The sequence below is a fragment of the Pongo abelii genome, chromosome 2, assembly GCF_028885655.2.
Source record: "Pongo abelii isolate AG06213 chromosome 2, NHGRI_mPonAbe1-v2.0_pri, whole genome shotgun sequence".
Lineage (NCBI taxonomy): Eukaryota > Metazoa > Chordata > Mammalia > Primates > Hominidae > Pongo > Pongo abelii.
In genome coordinates this window covers 117,413,415-117,428,400 of record NC_085928.1, presented here as the reverse complement: position 1 = coordinate 117,428,400, position 14,986 = coordinate 117,413,415, and the positions used below count along the sequence as shown (strand labels likewise).

Here is a 14,986-nt window from a genome sequence, read left to right as displayed (position 1 = left end):
CTAGAACGCTCCCCTCCCAGCAATTCAAGCAACTGGCTCCTCACATTTCAGGTCTCAGCTCAAAGGTCAGTTTCTCAGAGAAGCATCTCTAATCAACCCATCCAAAGGGTCACCCACACACATACCGACCCCTCCAGGTTCCCTATCACATTATCTGTTCTCTTCACAGTCCCTGACATTTCTTTCTTTTTGTTTCTTTACTAGCTTATTTTCTATCTCTTTCACGAGGATATAAACTCCATAAGGTCAGAAATCTAGTCTGACTGGCTTAAAATAGTATTCCTAGCACTTAACACAGGGCTTTGAATATAACAGGTACTCCACAAACATTTATTTAATTTTAAAATAAGTGATTTTTTTTTTTTACCTCATTCATCATCTGTTCCTTACTTCAGCTGACTGTTTGCCTTGCTTTAAAATACTTCTCAAGGAAGGGAATTCAGAAGCCCATTCACAGAGATAAAACAGGCTTACAAGTATGAAGTTTTGCTAATGACTGATACAATCAAGCAATGGTATTTTTATTCACAATAATAATAATAATGACTTGCATTTATAGATACTAATATTTATTGGCACCTATTTGAGAATTTTGATAGGTATTTTCTATATAGTATTCCATTTAATCCATATATTAAACCTACCTACAAAGATAGTATTAACATCCCCAATGTACAAATAAAGACATGCCATTTACACACTAACAGGTAGCAGAAGTGGATACAAGCCCAAGCATCATTATTTAAAGTCCCTGCCCTTTCCACTCCACTGCGTTCCAAGGTGTTTTTAGGTGTTGTAGCATATTATTTCTCCTTCAGTTGTGAACGTGAGCATTAGTTGGTTTGCTAAGGAACTACAACTGCTTTAATTAAATAAATGAGTGTATGGTAACAAATCTCTCCAACATTTAATGTTCCCCTTCTCTATGAAAACTCGGGTTTATAATCTTTCACATAACTCAAATGGCCTATTTTTCTTAAAGGAATTACAGCCTCTTATGCTCTTTATTCTAGCTCTAAGCTGACATACCATCCTGAACAATGTATTTTCCAAACCAATTTCTTAAATATAACAAAAATGTCATCAGTTTTCTGTGAAATTTCCAGCTTCATTAAAGAATAACCTGAAATTATATCATTTGTATTCTAACATAGCTATTTGTTGCCTCTACAATTATTATCCAATTGAATGTCTAAGACTAGAATTTTTAAATTTTGTCATCAGCAATTCTTAAGTTCACAAGTCTTTTTTTTTTTCTTTTGAGAGGCACAGTCTCACTTTGCTACCCACGCTGGAGTGCAGTGATGCAATCATAGCTCACTGCAGCCTCAAACTCCTGGGCTCAAGCAATCCTCCCACCTCAGTCTCCCAAGTAGCTGGGATTATAGGCGTGAGCCACCCTGACTGGATTACAGGTCTTAACAGATGGATAAACATTGGTTAAATCTAAATACAACAATATAGAAAGCAATTAATGGTAACATGATTTGTAATCCATAGTTATGAGTTTTATACAATATGGAAACATTGATTTTGCTGAAGAAATTTGTCTGGTGAACTGCACACACATGTATGTGCATAAAACAGCAACAAAGAAGAAAAAGTAAAAACTTTTCAAATAATGATTCACTCCTAAGTGATGTAAAAAGGCAAGTTATTAATGAAAGCTTGCACAGGCCACAGAGAATATGTGTTCTCAACATGTTTTATAAGGCAAAATATTTATGTAACTAAATTTGAGGAAAATGCTCTTTTTGTCAAACGCAAATTTCACTTTCCAACAGATTTCACGTGATCACGCATTGTTGTCATTTAAAACTCATCTTATTTCTTTGCATGCAAATCATGCTCACCACACTCTCCCTTCGTCCACGACTGTCACGATCAGAAGACACAATGCTTGCAGTGTCATCGTTGGTAAACTACAGATATTAAATGCAGATAATGAAAAAGATGCAGTTTTGCTATGGTGTTACCTCATTATAAGTACATTAAGGAAGGTTTTGAGATGCATACGAATAACTATATAAGCAGCATAATTGGTATAATATATTGTGCACCTTATAGATTAATTAAAAAGCTGGTACAAGGCATGATAAACTGTTATTAAAAATCAGGAGACATTTCCAAAAACCACAAATAAAGTAAAACCTTACATTTTATTTAAGTTAAAGAAAGCCCGGAGCGGTGGCTCATGCCTGTAATCCCAGCACTTTGGGAGGCCAAGGTGGGTGGATTACTTGAGGTTAGGAGTTCAAGACGAACCTGACCAACATGGTGAAACCCCGTCTCTACTAAAAATACAAAAATTAGCCGGGTATGGTGGCGGGTGCCTGTAATACCAGCTACTCGGGAGGCTGAGGCAGGAGAATCACTGGAACCCAGGAGGCGGAGGTTGCAGTGAGCCAAGATCGTGCCACTGCACTCCAGCCTGGGTGACAGAGCAAGACTCCATCTCAAAAAATTAAAGAAGGGGAGGTGCATAAGTAAGCCAACCAAAACCAGTTAGGGATTTCATACTTTTTAAACCTCTGGGCCCTTTGGGATCCTATCAGTGTCAATAAATATACTTAATGTTTTTGTTTGAGAGAGAAAATAAAAGAATATTTTAAAGGGAAACAATGTAAGTCAGTGACAGAAATTCCTACAACAAGGACAACGAAGTGATGGTTCTTATTTTCCTTTATTCATTCCTATGCAGCTAGTGGAGATGTTGCTAACATCACCCTACATGGCTCTGTCATCTTCTTGCTTTACCAGCCAAAGACTCATCTTCGGTATGTGTAGTTTATCTCCATTCTAACATCACTAAGAAACCATTCTGGCATCACTAAAATAGTTATTCTAACCCCAACCTGCAAATGAAATAGGATCTAGCCAGCCTATAAGGACAAGATCCTACATTTGACTGAAAATATAAGCTGGGTACAGTAATACACACCTGCAGTCCCAGCTACTCAGGAGGCTGAGGCAGGAGGATTACTTGAGCCCAAGAGTTCGAATCTAGCAGGGGCCACATAGAAAGCTACCCTCTCCAAATAAAAATTAAAATTAGGCCAGGCATGGTGGCTCACGCCTGTAATCCCAGCACTTTGGGAGGCCGAGGTGGGTGGACCACCTGAGGTCACAAGTTTGAGACCAGCCTGGCCAACATGGTGAAACCCCGTTTAAAAAAAAAAAAAAAAAAATTCGCTAGGCGTGGATGTGCCCCTGTAACCCCACCGACTCGGGAGGCTGAGGTGGGAGAATTGCTTGAACCTGGAAGGCAGAGGCTGCAGTGAGCCAAGATCGCGCCACTGCACTCCAGAGCCTGGGCGACAGAGCGCGACCCTGTCTCAAAAGAAAAAAATATACATATTAAAATTTTAAAAATTATGTGTGTATGTGTATAAAATCAAATTTTATTTGCAAGGGACCACCACACTCAGGAAACTAAAAATGCCAATAATTGCCAAGTGGAATTTTATTACAGGGTAGGTTAAAAGTAAACTTACTTCTTATGTGAAAAAAGTTCTCACCTTCTTAAACATCTCTGTGTAACTTCTGTTAAATATAGCAGCGGCATTTTTGAGCAGTGCCACTTAGAAATGGTAGAACTGAGACAAACATATATGTAAAAGAAAACCCATATAGCTCACCTATTCCACTCCACAAATTAACCTTTGATGACCTTTAAAAAACTGCTTTAATTATTTCTCTAGTTTGACATTATCAAGCATAACAAGGTATCTTATAAAGTCATCATTTGCCATTGGGAATGTAAATCAGTACAGTCCTTTTGGTAGACAACATGGTAATTTACATCATAATTTAAATGCATATCCTCTTTGACCCCATCATTTCACGATTCACAATTTACCTTGCAGATTTACCCATGTAGGTACACAAAAATATACTTGGATAAGAATGGTCATTGTATAAGTGTCTATAGTAGCAAAAATATGACAATCTAATGTCCATCACAGGGAAATGACTTTTTTTTTTTTTTTTTTGAGATGGAGTTTTGCTCTTGTTGCCCAGGCTGGAGTGCAATGGCGTGATCTTGGCTCACTGCAGCCTCTGCCTCCCAGGTTCAAGCAATTCTCCTGCCTCAGCCTCCCAAGTAGCTGGGATTACAGGCATGTGCCACCACGTCCGGCTAATTGTGTATTTTTAGTAGAGGTGGGGTTTCACCATGTTGGTCAGGCTAGTCTCAAACTCCCGATCTCAGGTGATGTGCCCTCGGCCTCCCAAAGTGCTGGGATTACAGGCATGAGCCACCACGCCCGGACAGGAAATGACTTTTAAAATGTATACTTATGCACTAACGGAATATATTGCCATTAAAAAGAATGTGCTAATATGAAACTACCTCTAAGAGACATGAAGTGGAAAAACTAAGGGACACAGCTTACTTGTTTAAAATTTTTATCAAAAAAAGAAAGAATGAAATAAATTTATAGGTGCTGATACAGAAAGCTACTTTAAATAAAGAAAATATGTTGAGGAGCAGTATGTAATATGAACCATTTGCACTGAAAATAAAGAGCACTCATATATGCATAAAATATCTCTGAAAGGTTATTGAAGAACAGAGATTACATTTGGGGAAGGAAAATGGGGAATTTTACTTGGAATTTTCCTTAACTAATATTATTTTTGTAAATTTTTAAAAATACTCTAGAAAGATTAGGTAATTATAATTGTCCCAGTTTTGTCTTTTGTATAACAATTTTTTTTAATCAGCTTGTTTTATTTCTTCTCCTTTCACTGCACTGATAGAAGTGCTGGCAAGCAGGTGAAATGGCTCAATGTGCAGAATGTAAAGATAGAAAGGAGAAACACAGGATAGTCAACCTATACAATGAATTATCACCACTGAAAGACAAGAAGTTCTACACAAATGAAGATTAAATATAAAAACTTTAAAAATTCTAATGGCACTGGTTAGAGACTCATTTAAGAAATTACATGCTAAGTCACATTTATAGAGAAATCACCAATTATTAGGACAAATTAGTGCTTGAGTTTATGTACTAAGGGAACACCTAATCCATGCACAACAAAGTGAATCACACCATATCCTCAATATTCTAAACAGTGAGTACAGATTAACGCAACAATCAAAAATTTCTACAAAGCATGCAGAGACTAGACAGCTCACCCCTGGACTGCTTCGGGCTGAACTTATTCTTGATGAGTAATAACTGCATTCAGATGGCTATAAAGTTTCCAAGAAGAAAGGTTTTACAACAATCATCACCTCATTATTCTAACAAGAATACATTAGGGACCATGGACCTAACTTGCCCCTGGTTCTCAAGATAAAGGTAACTGTTATTCAGTGGTGTAGAACTCTACCTCATCCCCACCCTCAAGATCCACCAGCCCTTGGCTAGAGGGAGAGAAGAGGAAGGGGATGCCCTGAGAAGTGCTGCTCAGAACTTCTTCAAGAGGAACTAATGAACAAGAAAAGTGGTTTTTCTATGCATTTCCCTAATACTTGCAATCATGATTTCCAGCAGGCATTTTATCACAGCTTGCATGAGAGTCACAACTGGCTAGCTGAATGACTTGATCACAGCTTAGAGAGTAATTCCAGGTCAGATTAAATGACTTTTTCTTTGTATATTTTTCTTTTTTTAAAATTTTTGACTTTTTCTTTGAAAGTAAACTGTGCCCACCCACATTTCCCTCCTCTTCACCACCTTCCCCTATTTAGACTTACAGTTCGAGAACCATAAGGGTTATATAATCCACCATTGTACAATGATGCCTAAGGAACAAAGGAAATATCACTTAGCTATTTAGCATCAAGGTTGTTTTGAAAATGACTTAATGTTTTCACAATACTCGGTACCAAAAATGTTTTGGAGAATGATATAAGTGTATAGCCTCCCAGAATGAAAACCCTGAAGGTGGTAATACTCATTTATATGCTTAAATTGCTATCAACCTTACACTTCATTTTTTAAAAAACACCCCTGGTTACAGTATTTTCTTTCACCATCATGTTATGAAACTGGGAGAATTAACATGTATAAATTTATTTTCTCAAAAGAGGAAACAGAGCAGGAAAGGAAACTGAGGTACAAAGAGTATTTTGCCTACTACTACAATAAAATTAAGTTATAAATTATAACTGGGATCTCAGGATCCCAGTCCACTAGAACAGGCCACAATACAACAGGCCACAACACAACAACAAACAACACAACAGGCCACAACACAACAGACCACAACACAACAGCTTGAAAGCAACAAATTCACAGCTCACACATTACACAGAGCTACTGCTTTTACTTTTCTAGTCAGCTTGCTTTATTAGATCCTAGTATCAGAGGCCAAGATCATAACTGTCCCAAAGAAAAACAATATCCTTCCCATAAGCAGCCATCTCACAAAAGTATGTGAGTGTGGTAGGACTCAAGCAAATCTATCTTCTCTAGATAAAAAAAAACTGATTCTAAGCAAGGGCTACCAACAGCCCTCTGTGAAAGGAATATGCTCATTTTTAATACCCTAAAGTTGTATATTTTAAGCACAGGCAGCACATTCTGCAGTATACATGACATTAAAATCATGTGTCCTTAACTATTTTGGAGACAAGCTGTCAAGCCATAGAGTTAGCACCATGACATTGACCCCACCAGCAGTGCACACACTGGAAGAGGAAAATACAAACCAGACTGGCACTTCTCAGTAGACCAGAATTTGCAGTAGGAGAAGCCTAAGAAAAAAGTGTATTATTAAACCCAAAAAAAAGCAACTGGTAGCTCTAAAGGCAGAACATTCCTCAGAAAGTACTAACCCTGTCACTCTTATATGTTGCCAGAGGGTCACTGTACAGGGAAGAAGACTGCTAAGAGACAAAAACAAAATAAATAAGCAAAAGCAAAAACAAAGATGAATTGGTCTCACCATCATGAATGCAGAGGACTTAAGTTTATGATTTTATACTCCATAATTAATTAGCAATTCCTGAGTGCTTAAAGTAGTTAAGAAACACAAGAAATAAGAAAAACTTAAGTCATTAGAAATTGTTTTGAATATTAATTGTAAGGGATAAGAAAGAAACAGTTGGAGCAGTTTTCTATAAATTATAAATATGTTTATGTCCCATTGGTCTTCGAGCATTATTGTTAAGAAAACACTGAGGGAAAGAGGGCCATGGTACCAGGAGTGTGGCAAACAGTGGCCACATCCCACTCACCCAGTTCTTATGATATTTTCAGTGATTTTATGACCAACTCCTAATTGGCTTAGACTGATTTTTGGAGAACCAGATAAATAAGCTCCAAGTTATCTCTACAAACACTCTTTTCCAAATAGATTAGAAAACCTGTTATTCAAAACAAGCCATGGACAAAGTGCCTTAGTTGAATTAGATAAACTGTACTAGTCAATGAATCCATGCACTAAAAAGACACAGCATGTTTTTAAAGGAATTAAATCTTGCTTTTCCTGATGTCATCTGAGGACATACTTTTCAAGTTCTTTTTCACCAAACCCAATCAGAGATGAAAAATAAGAGTACTTAAGTTGTGTGTGCAGGTTTTTTAGACAAAATTATTTTAAATGTACTGTGTGCCATACATTTAATGTGTCTTAAATGTATGGTGTGTCAAATGCCTTTAAAAAAACAAGAGATTCTAACATTAAATAATTACATTCTTCTCATGCCACGTGTTTACATTTTTATATGTAAGCTTTTTTAATATGTAAGCTTTTTTAAAAGGGTACCCACTCTGAAGTATATGGATGCTTACAACTTATTTTGAAATGTATCAAAAACTAAGATGAATTGATGGTTAGAGGGACAAATAGATAATTATGTGATAAAGGAAATATAATGAATTATATAATCTAAATGATAGGTATGTGATGTGCACTGTATTATTCCTTGAACTTTTTTTGTACATTTAAACATCTTTATTTTAAAATGTTTTTAATGGTACCGATTAACATGATGATTCAACAGTTCCCGTTGTTTAAAGAGACTCCCACAGACTATATAAATTCAGTTACCAAAAACTAGTATATATGTAGCCATTTACAGATTAGTTACAGCTAGTCAAAATGCAAAATGGGGAGATTAGAAATATGTTAAAAGTGAATCAAACACATAAAGCCAAAAAAGTTTAGACAAACCCGAGTGTAGTAGGCAGAGGTGGGTTTGCTATGTCTAAGACTGCTATAGTTTCTCTGGTCAAAGTAGAGGCCACTCTGCAAAAAGCAAAATTAAACACATTTTTCTTAGGCTAAATGTTAATAACCTAACAACACACAAAGGCAAAACTGAACACAAAAAGGCAAAATATGATATTGCCAAATCCCTTCTTCTCCAAAATATTTTTAAATCATCATATCACATTAAGTCAAAGTGACAATTATTTCAAGCCCCTAAAACAAAGACATTACTAAATTTTTAAATTTAAAAACAAGACAATAAACCCTCAGACAAAATGGAATGAAAACAATTTATTCTCATGCCATACTTAAGAAGGTCCTTCAACACTCCTGGACAACTGAATAATTACCAGTTTTACAATCCATCTTGCAAAGCCACAGAAGTTATTAAAGGGCTATGTATTTGGTTCCAAACATTTCCTAGTCCCATTACTTGTCAAAATAAACTGACAAATTAAATTACCAAAACGAAAGAGACAGTACGATAAATACGGTTTGATCTAAAACACTTACGGCAGGTTCATTTATACAATGTATAAAATAAACAATAGTATACATTATAGCTAATTGAGGGAGAGAAAACCATCTATAAAATTCCCTTCCCAACTTCTCTAGCCATCTTTTTTACCCAAGGTTAAGCAAATTTAGGCAATCTCTGACTTAAAGACTCCATCAGTGTTGACAGTGGAGTTGAGGACATCCCTACTCCCACCCCATCCCTACCACCCCTAGCCCTGCCTTCCCACACCACTCCTCACTCCCCACTCACACCCTCAACTAGGCACTAAGGCTCACCTCTCCCCAGAGATCCCAAGACCCTACCTTCCAGGGCCTCTCATTAATTTTCTCCCCATTACATTCTCCCTTCTCTCCTCCCTTCTACCAACCAAAGCCTTCCAACCCTCTCCCCATCCAACCCATGGGAACCCTGAATTAGCAAAGAGTTGGGACTGCACTTCCTTTGCCAGTACTGTTGCAGCCTAACAGGAAATTGGTGTTCCCAATGTGCCAAGTGGGCATTCCGGAGACATTATTTTCCTCACAGAAATTTGTTTAGCGGCCAGGCACTGTGGCTCATGCCTGTAATCCCAGAACTTCAGGAGGCTGAGGCGGGCAGACCACCTGGCCAACATGGCAAAACCCCGTCTCTACAAAAATACAAAAATTAGCCAGGAAGAGTGGCGTATGCCTGTAATCCCAGCTACTTGGGAGGCTGAGGCAGGAGAATCGCTTGAACCTGGGAGGTGGAGGTTGCAGTGAGCCAAGATCGCGCCATGCACTCCAGCCTGGGAGACAGAGCGAGACTCCATCTCAAAAAAAAAAAAAAAAAAGAAAGAAAAAGAAAAAGAAAAAAGAAGTGTTGTTTCACAAAGTGACTAGAATAAAGAGTATATTAATTCTGCAGTTTAATTACATTATAGGTTAAAGAGTTTTCAGCAAGCTAGTATGGAAACTTTGCCATTACATATTTATTGAAGAAACTAGAAAATGCATTCCAAGTTCCCAAAACACAAACTTTTAGAATGAAACCTATTTGTGAGTTTAGTTACGACCCATAATACCACAACTAAATCAATTCAAATTCCTAAAATAAGGATGAGAATCTTACTTAACCTGTTCTTGAGGTATATTCCAAAGGACAATTCATAAATGAAAATACTTGTTAATGAGCTTCTTGTGATATAGTACTAACTCTGGCTGCTGGGGTTTGCATATGTTAACTTAATACTAAAACTTGCAAATGAAAACAAAATTATTTTTAAATTTCTGATAAATCATGTTTCAGCAGATTATCAAGTTTCAATAATGTCCTAGTAGCACACCAAAGCAATCATAAACCTTAAGTTCCTAACAGTACTTCGTGAATTGTGATATGAGAGACAACAGAACTAACCAGTAGGTCTTTATGAGAACCAGAAGACCTCTTCTTCATTCCATGAGAGTGAGTGTAAGAATGATTCTGGAAGTAAATATTTCAAGTTAACTTCAATGACTGCATAGCGAAGTTATGAAAATAATTTAATAAAATTCATCTTCAAATTATATACACAAAGGTCTATATGAGATACACAATAGTTTACATGCAATTTATTTCCCAAAGGTTAGTAAACAATTCACTGCACTTTACTAGCTAGTCTGCCTGGCCTCTCTACACATCTGCATTCCTCCCTCACCTCCCTCTGTGCCAAGCATCTGTGTGTCTGGCCAGCTAAAGAAAACTTGATTAGAACTAAGAGCCAGGCAGGGTATTTGTGGAGACCTTCACACCACACTTGAGTCCCTCTGACTTCTTTTTTTTCTTTTTCAATAGGAACAGGGTCTTGCTCTGTCACCCAGACTGGGGTATAGTGGCACAATCATGGCTCACTGCAGCCTAGAACTCCTGGACTCCTGCCACAGTCTCCTGAGTAGGTAGGACCACAGACATGTACCACTACACCCAGCTAATTTGGGGTTGGGGGAACAGGTAGAGACAATGTCTTGCAATGTTGTCCAGGATGGTCTTGAACTCTTGGCCTCAAGTGATCCTCCTGCCTCAACCTCCCAAAATGCTGGGATTACAGGCATGAGACACCACTCCTGGCTAAGGGTATAGGTAACAAGATAATTCACTTCCTTCTATAGTCTTCTTTACCTAAAGGTCAAAAAGCAATCTTTTGGAACAATTAAAACAGGACTGAGAGAACAAAGAACATGACATTAAACTGTCCCAGACAGTACTCTTAACCCAAATTAGTGAATCCACAGTATGTAATGCTCAGGAGGAAAACAACCAACATGGTATGGATTGCCCAGCGTACCATAAAAGGGTCCCTTGAAGACAGGATTGTCTCAATACCTAACTTTTCCTAGGAGTACAGAGCCAAGTACATATGGGGAAATTAAGGCCAGCAATACTACTAAATAGGTAAATTGGTAGATAAGAAATCTAATCTAGGTACATACTACTTGCCTGAAATAAGAGAGTGTGGCTAGAAGTGCCCTACCTATCAAGAGCCAAAGGCAACAGACTGCTCTAGGTAAACCATCTCACATATATATAGCTGTATCCTCAATCAATGATTAAAAACTCATTTTTCTTTTTTTTTGAATATGCATCTTTTTATATATTACTCTGAACATTTTAAGAGATGTCTATGTAATTTAGAAACTCAGGCAACCGACTGACAAAATATTAACCCAAGAAAAACAAGCTATAACTTAAATTCCTTGGTTAATGACATACCATAAAAAACTAACTAAATCAAACCAAAATGTTTGGACATAACTGACGTCTTAGGTGTCCTCTAACACTACTGGATGTTTTTATCTAGCGACTTCACACCTGCTAGCTTTGTGATATGACATAAAACACAGTTTGGGCTTGTGCTCAACATGAAGACATGTTTCTAACAGTGTTAGAATGACAATGAGTATACGTTAGGTGGGTGGCTCATCATTTTAAGAAAAGATATATTACTACCAGCTGGGCATGATGGCTCACACATGTAATCCCATCACTTTGGGAGGCCAAGGTGGGAGGATCACTTGAGACCAAAAGCTCGAGACCAGCCTGGACAGCATAGCAAAACCCCATCTCTACAAAAAAAATAAAACAATTAGCTGGGCATGGTGGCATATGTTTATAGTACTCGCTACTCAGAAGGCTGAGGTGGGAGGATCCTTTGAATCCAGGAGTTCAAGGTTGCAGTCAGTAAGCTATGATTGCACCACTGCACTCCAGCCTGGTTGACAGAGAGGGACCCCATCTCTAAAATTTAAAAAAAAAAAAAAAAAGATATTACTACCAATCCTAGTCCTCAATAGATAAGAATAACTTGTGTCTAATTCTGAAATCCTAAAGAAAAAAATTACTATTCATGCCACAATCACAAAACATTAGCTTTTTGCTTTGTTAGTCACACATTTTCCCCAAAAGTTCATAACAAAGCCATGAAAGTTAGTCATATTCTATAATTAGCATCAACAGATGTTTATAAAGTAAAACTCCACATATAACACAAAGTCATGCGCTACATACTAATGATGAAAGTCTTGATGATCTATCCTTGAACATATCATACTGGGTTTCAGCAAAACATGAAAGTTGGTTTGTTTCCAAATTCAGAAATATAAAGAAGAGAAGAAGTAATATTTGAGGTTATTAAAAAAATCCAGCACTATTTTAAAATAAAAAATTATTAAACATGAAAGCTAATCCAGTTGAATTAAAAAATATTCTTCCTCCTACTTTTTCCTAGTATAAAGTATTGCTAAACTGTATGTATATTCAAAACTGTATGTTTATTTTTCTTTTAAATAACAAAATTCATAATCAGTAATAGTGATATGATTCAATCTCAGTACACTATAGCACAAAACATCCTAAGGGAGCCTTTAAATGCAAGAATTAAGCATTCTAAAGTCAAAAATGCTTTTTAAGAAAATTATTATCACTTTTAACATCATTTCCTATTGTTTGAAAAATGGCAAAAGCAAAGGATGAACAGGCAATGAGGCAAGCTCACATAACAAGCATGGTCAAGCTTACAAAAGAACAATTGCAGCACCAAGATGGGGAACATTCCCTTGGATCTGTTGTGAAAAAACACCTAAAAACGTCCTTCCTCAAGAAAATGCCGATTTCTCATTTTGAGAAATCTGGTCAACGTGTGAACTGCACAGTATACATACAGGTGTGACACTGAATATAAATCAAAGAAAAATATACAAAATTCATAAGACCAGAACACCCACATTTCATGTAGGATCCTTTTAAAAAGTAAGATAATATGTGTAATACCACATTTCAAATCCAGGAAAAAAAAACTAAATAGTAACTACATAGATTTATGGTTTTTACACATCGTTTCTTAAGCATTCTAGTTTATATTTTTAAGCTATCTACCCAGAAAGTCATATATAAAACAAATAAAAGCAATGAACAAGTTCCTCAGGTAGTTTAAATACTAATTGTTTGATAAAAATATCTTTCTTTTCCAACTCTTATATTCATTAAAAATTTTAAGGAATACTATTCAAAAACCCAACTAAAGTAACGTTTTCATAAGGATAGGTTGCAATTCATCAGTAATTCATAAAATCAACTTAGTAGGTTCAACCAGCTTTTTTTGAGACAGGGTTTCACTCTTTTGCCCAGGTTGGAGTACAGTGGCTTGATCATAGTTCACTGCAACATCGAACTCCTGGGTTCAAGTGATCCTCCCACTTCAGGCTCCCAAGTACCTGGAACTACAGAACTACAGGCACATGCCACCATACCTACATAATTTTTTTTTTTAATTTTAGGAGATGGAGTCTTGCTATGTTGCCCAGGTTAGTCTTGAACTCCTGGGCTCAAGCAATCCTCCTACCTCAGCCTTCCAAAGGGCTGGGATTACAGGCAGAGGCCACTGTACCCTGCCCTCAACCAGCATTTTAAAAACTAAACTAGAAGAGAAAATATTAGAGGGTGTTGTGCAAAGTAAGTGCAAATATTATTTTGTGAAACTTTAGTTTCAATAATGTATTTTCTATACTTTTACATATATACAAATCCACATGCATGAATCTTCATGTGTATACTGACTTATGGTGTAAAATGTATTTCTTGTTGTAGAGATCACAATTTTTAAAAAGCTTAAAATATATTAGAAAATCAAAGTATATATCGTCTGTAGTCGTGGCCGAGTGGTTAAGGCGATGGACTAGAAAATCAAAGTATATAATCTAGTTCTAATAAGACATTAAAATAATAGTTCAGTCAGAATAAAGCCCTTCCATTCATGCCTAATGAAATGGTCATTTACAAAAAACATTGCAGAAACCTCAAAAAATAAATTCCATAAGTATCAGACTAAGTGGTACCATTTTACCACTGGTATAAATTCATTGAAAATGTTATTGTAATAAATACCAATTTTATTGGAGCAAAATATCTGTACCGCATGCTTTTCTTACATTATCCTGAAACTAACAGAAAACACAATAAAAAATATTATTATTGCATGTGTAACAAAATCTTCTTACAAAATTTTCTAAAATGAGTAATAGTATGCATTTGTTAAACTGTGTAGTAGTAAAATGTCACTTACCATGGAGTGACACTTCCCCAAAAATAAAGTTGCTTCTCTATAGAAATTTCTAAATTAAAAAAAAATCTAACCCTTTAAAAAAAAAAAAAAAAAAAAAACCTCCATGACCAAAACATATTACTCAAGTCACACATTCTAGCAGATAAGCTATTCCATCCTCCAAATCAGGTAAGTTCATGGAAAAGAGTAGCTGTCTTTCCTCTTATCATCCACTCTGTAGCACCAGTGGCATTTTCTACAGGCATAGGATTTAACAAGCCAAATTGGAATTAACCTGTTTCAATTTTCCTTTTCCAAAATATAATGTAGAATTCAGCTGGTTTAACAAAAAATGTTGACTCTATCTGGTAGGAAAATCCATAATTTGGGCATACCAATTGCTACTAGAACAATGGGCAAACAAAAAAAGTCACCCCAATAAGTAAAAGTTGACCTTTATATTGTTGTAAAAAAAAGACATCAAAGGAGGTAAAAGTGAAAATAGTAAGGGCTCATTTCCAAATTTTTGATGCTATAACCATAGAGAAAAAAGAAATTTTTTTTTAACTTCAAAAGTTAAAAAAAATCCAAAATTTGCTATTGTAATATTTTAAAGAAATTTTAACTGTCAAACTTGCCTGAAAGTTTTCATTAGGAAACAAACTAGAAAGAAAGTACATACAGTGAACAAAGTTCAGCAAGTGTCAATCTCTATTAGAATGTACCTATTACTCAAATATCCAGGACGCTGAAAGTCAAAAGTG

General features: G+C 36.3%; 1 protein-coding gene across 10 annotated transcripts in view; it reads right to left on the bottom strand.

Annotated features, from left to right (window-relative positions):
- LRRFIP2 (LRR binding FLII interacting protein 2) overlaps nt 1–14,986 on the bottom strand; it is a 100,494-nt gene that overhangs the window by 50,620 nt on the left and 34,888 nt on the right. The window contains exons 6-13 of one of the 10 annotated variants that reach the window (XM_054552359.2): nt 12,191–12,232; nt 10,064–10,129; nt 8,131–8,205; nt 6,791–6,841; nt 6,665–6,709; nt 5,708–5,755; nt 5,144–5,200; nt 1,854–1,922 (exon numbers count right to left, since the gene is read on the bottom strand). The exons of the other annotated variants lie outside the window; for them this stretch is intronic. Coding sequence (XP_054408334.1) covers nt 1,854–1,922; nt 5,144–5,200; nt 5,708–5,755; nt 6,665–6,709; nt 6,791–6,841; nt 8,131–8,205; nt 10,064–10,129; nt 12,191–12,232 — 453 coding nt within the window. The remainder of the gene's footprint in view (nt 1–1,853; nt 1,923–5,143; nt 5,201–5,707; nt 5,756–6,664; nt 6,710–6,790; nt 6,842–8,130; nt 8,206–10,063; nt 10,130–12,190; nt 12,233–14,986) is intronic. 10 annotated transcript variants of the gene reach the window in all.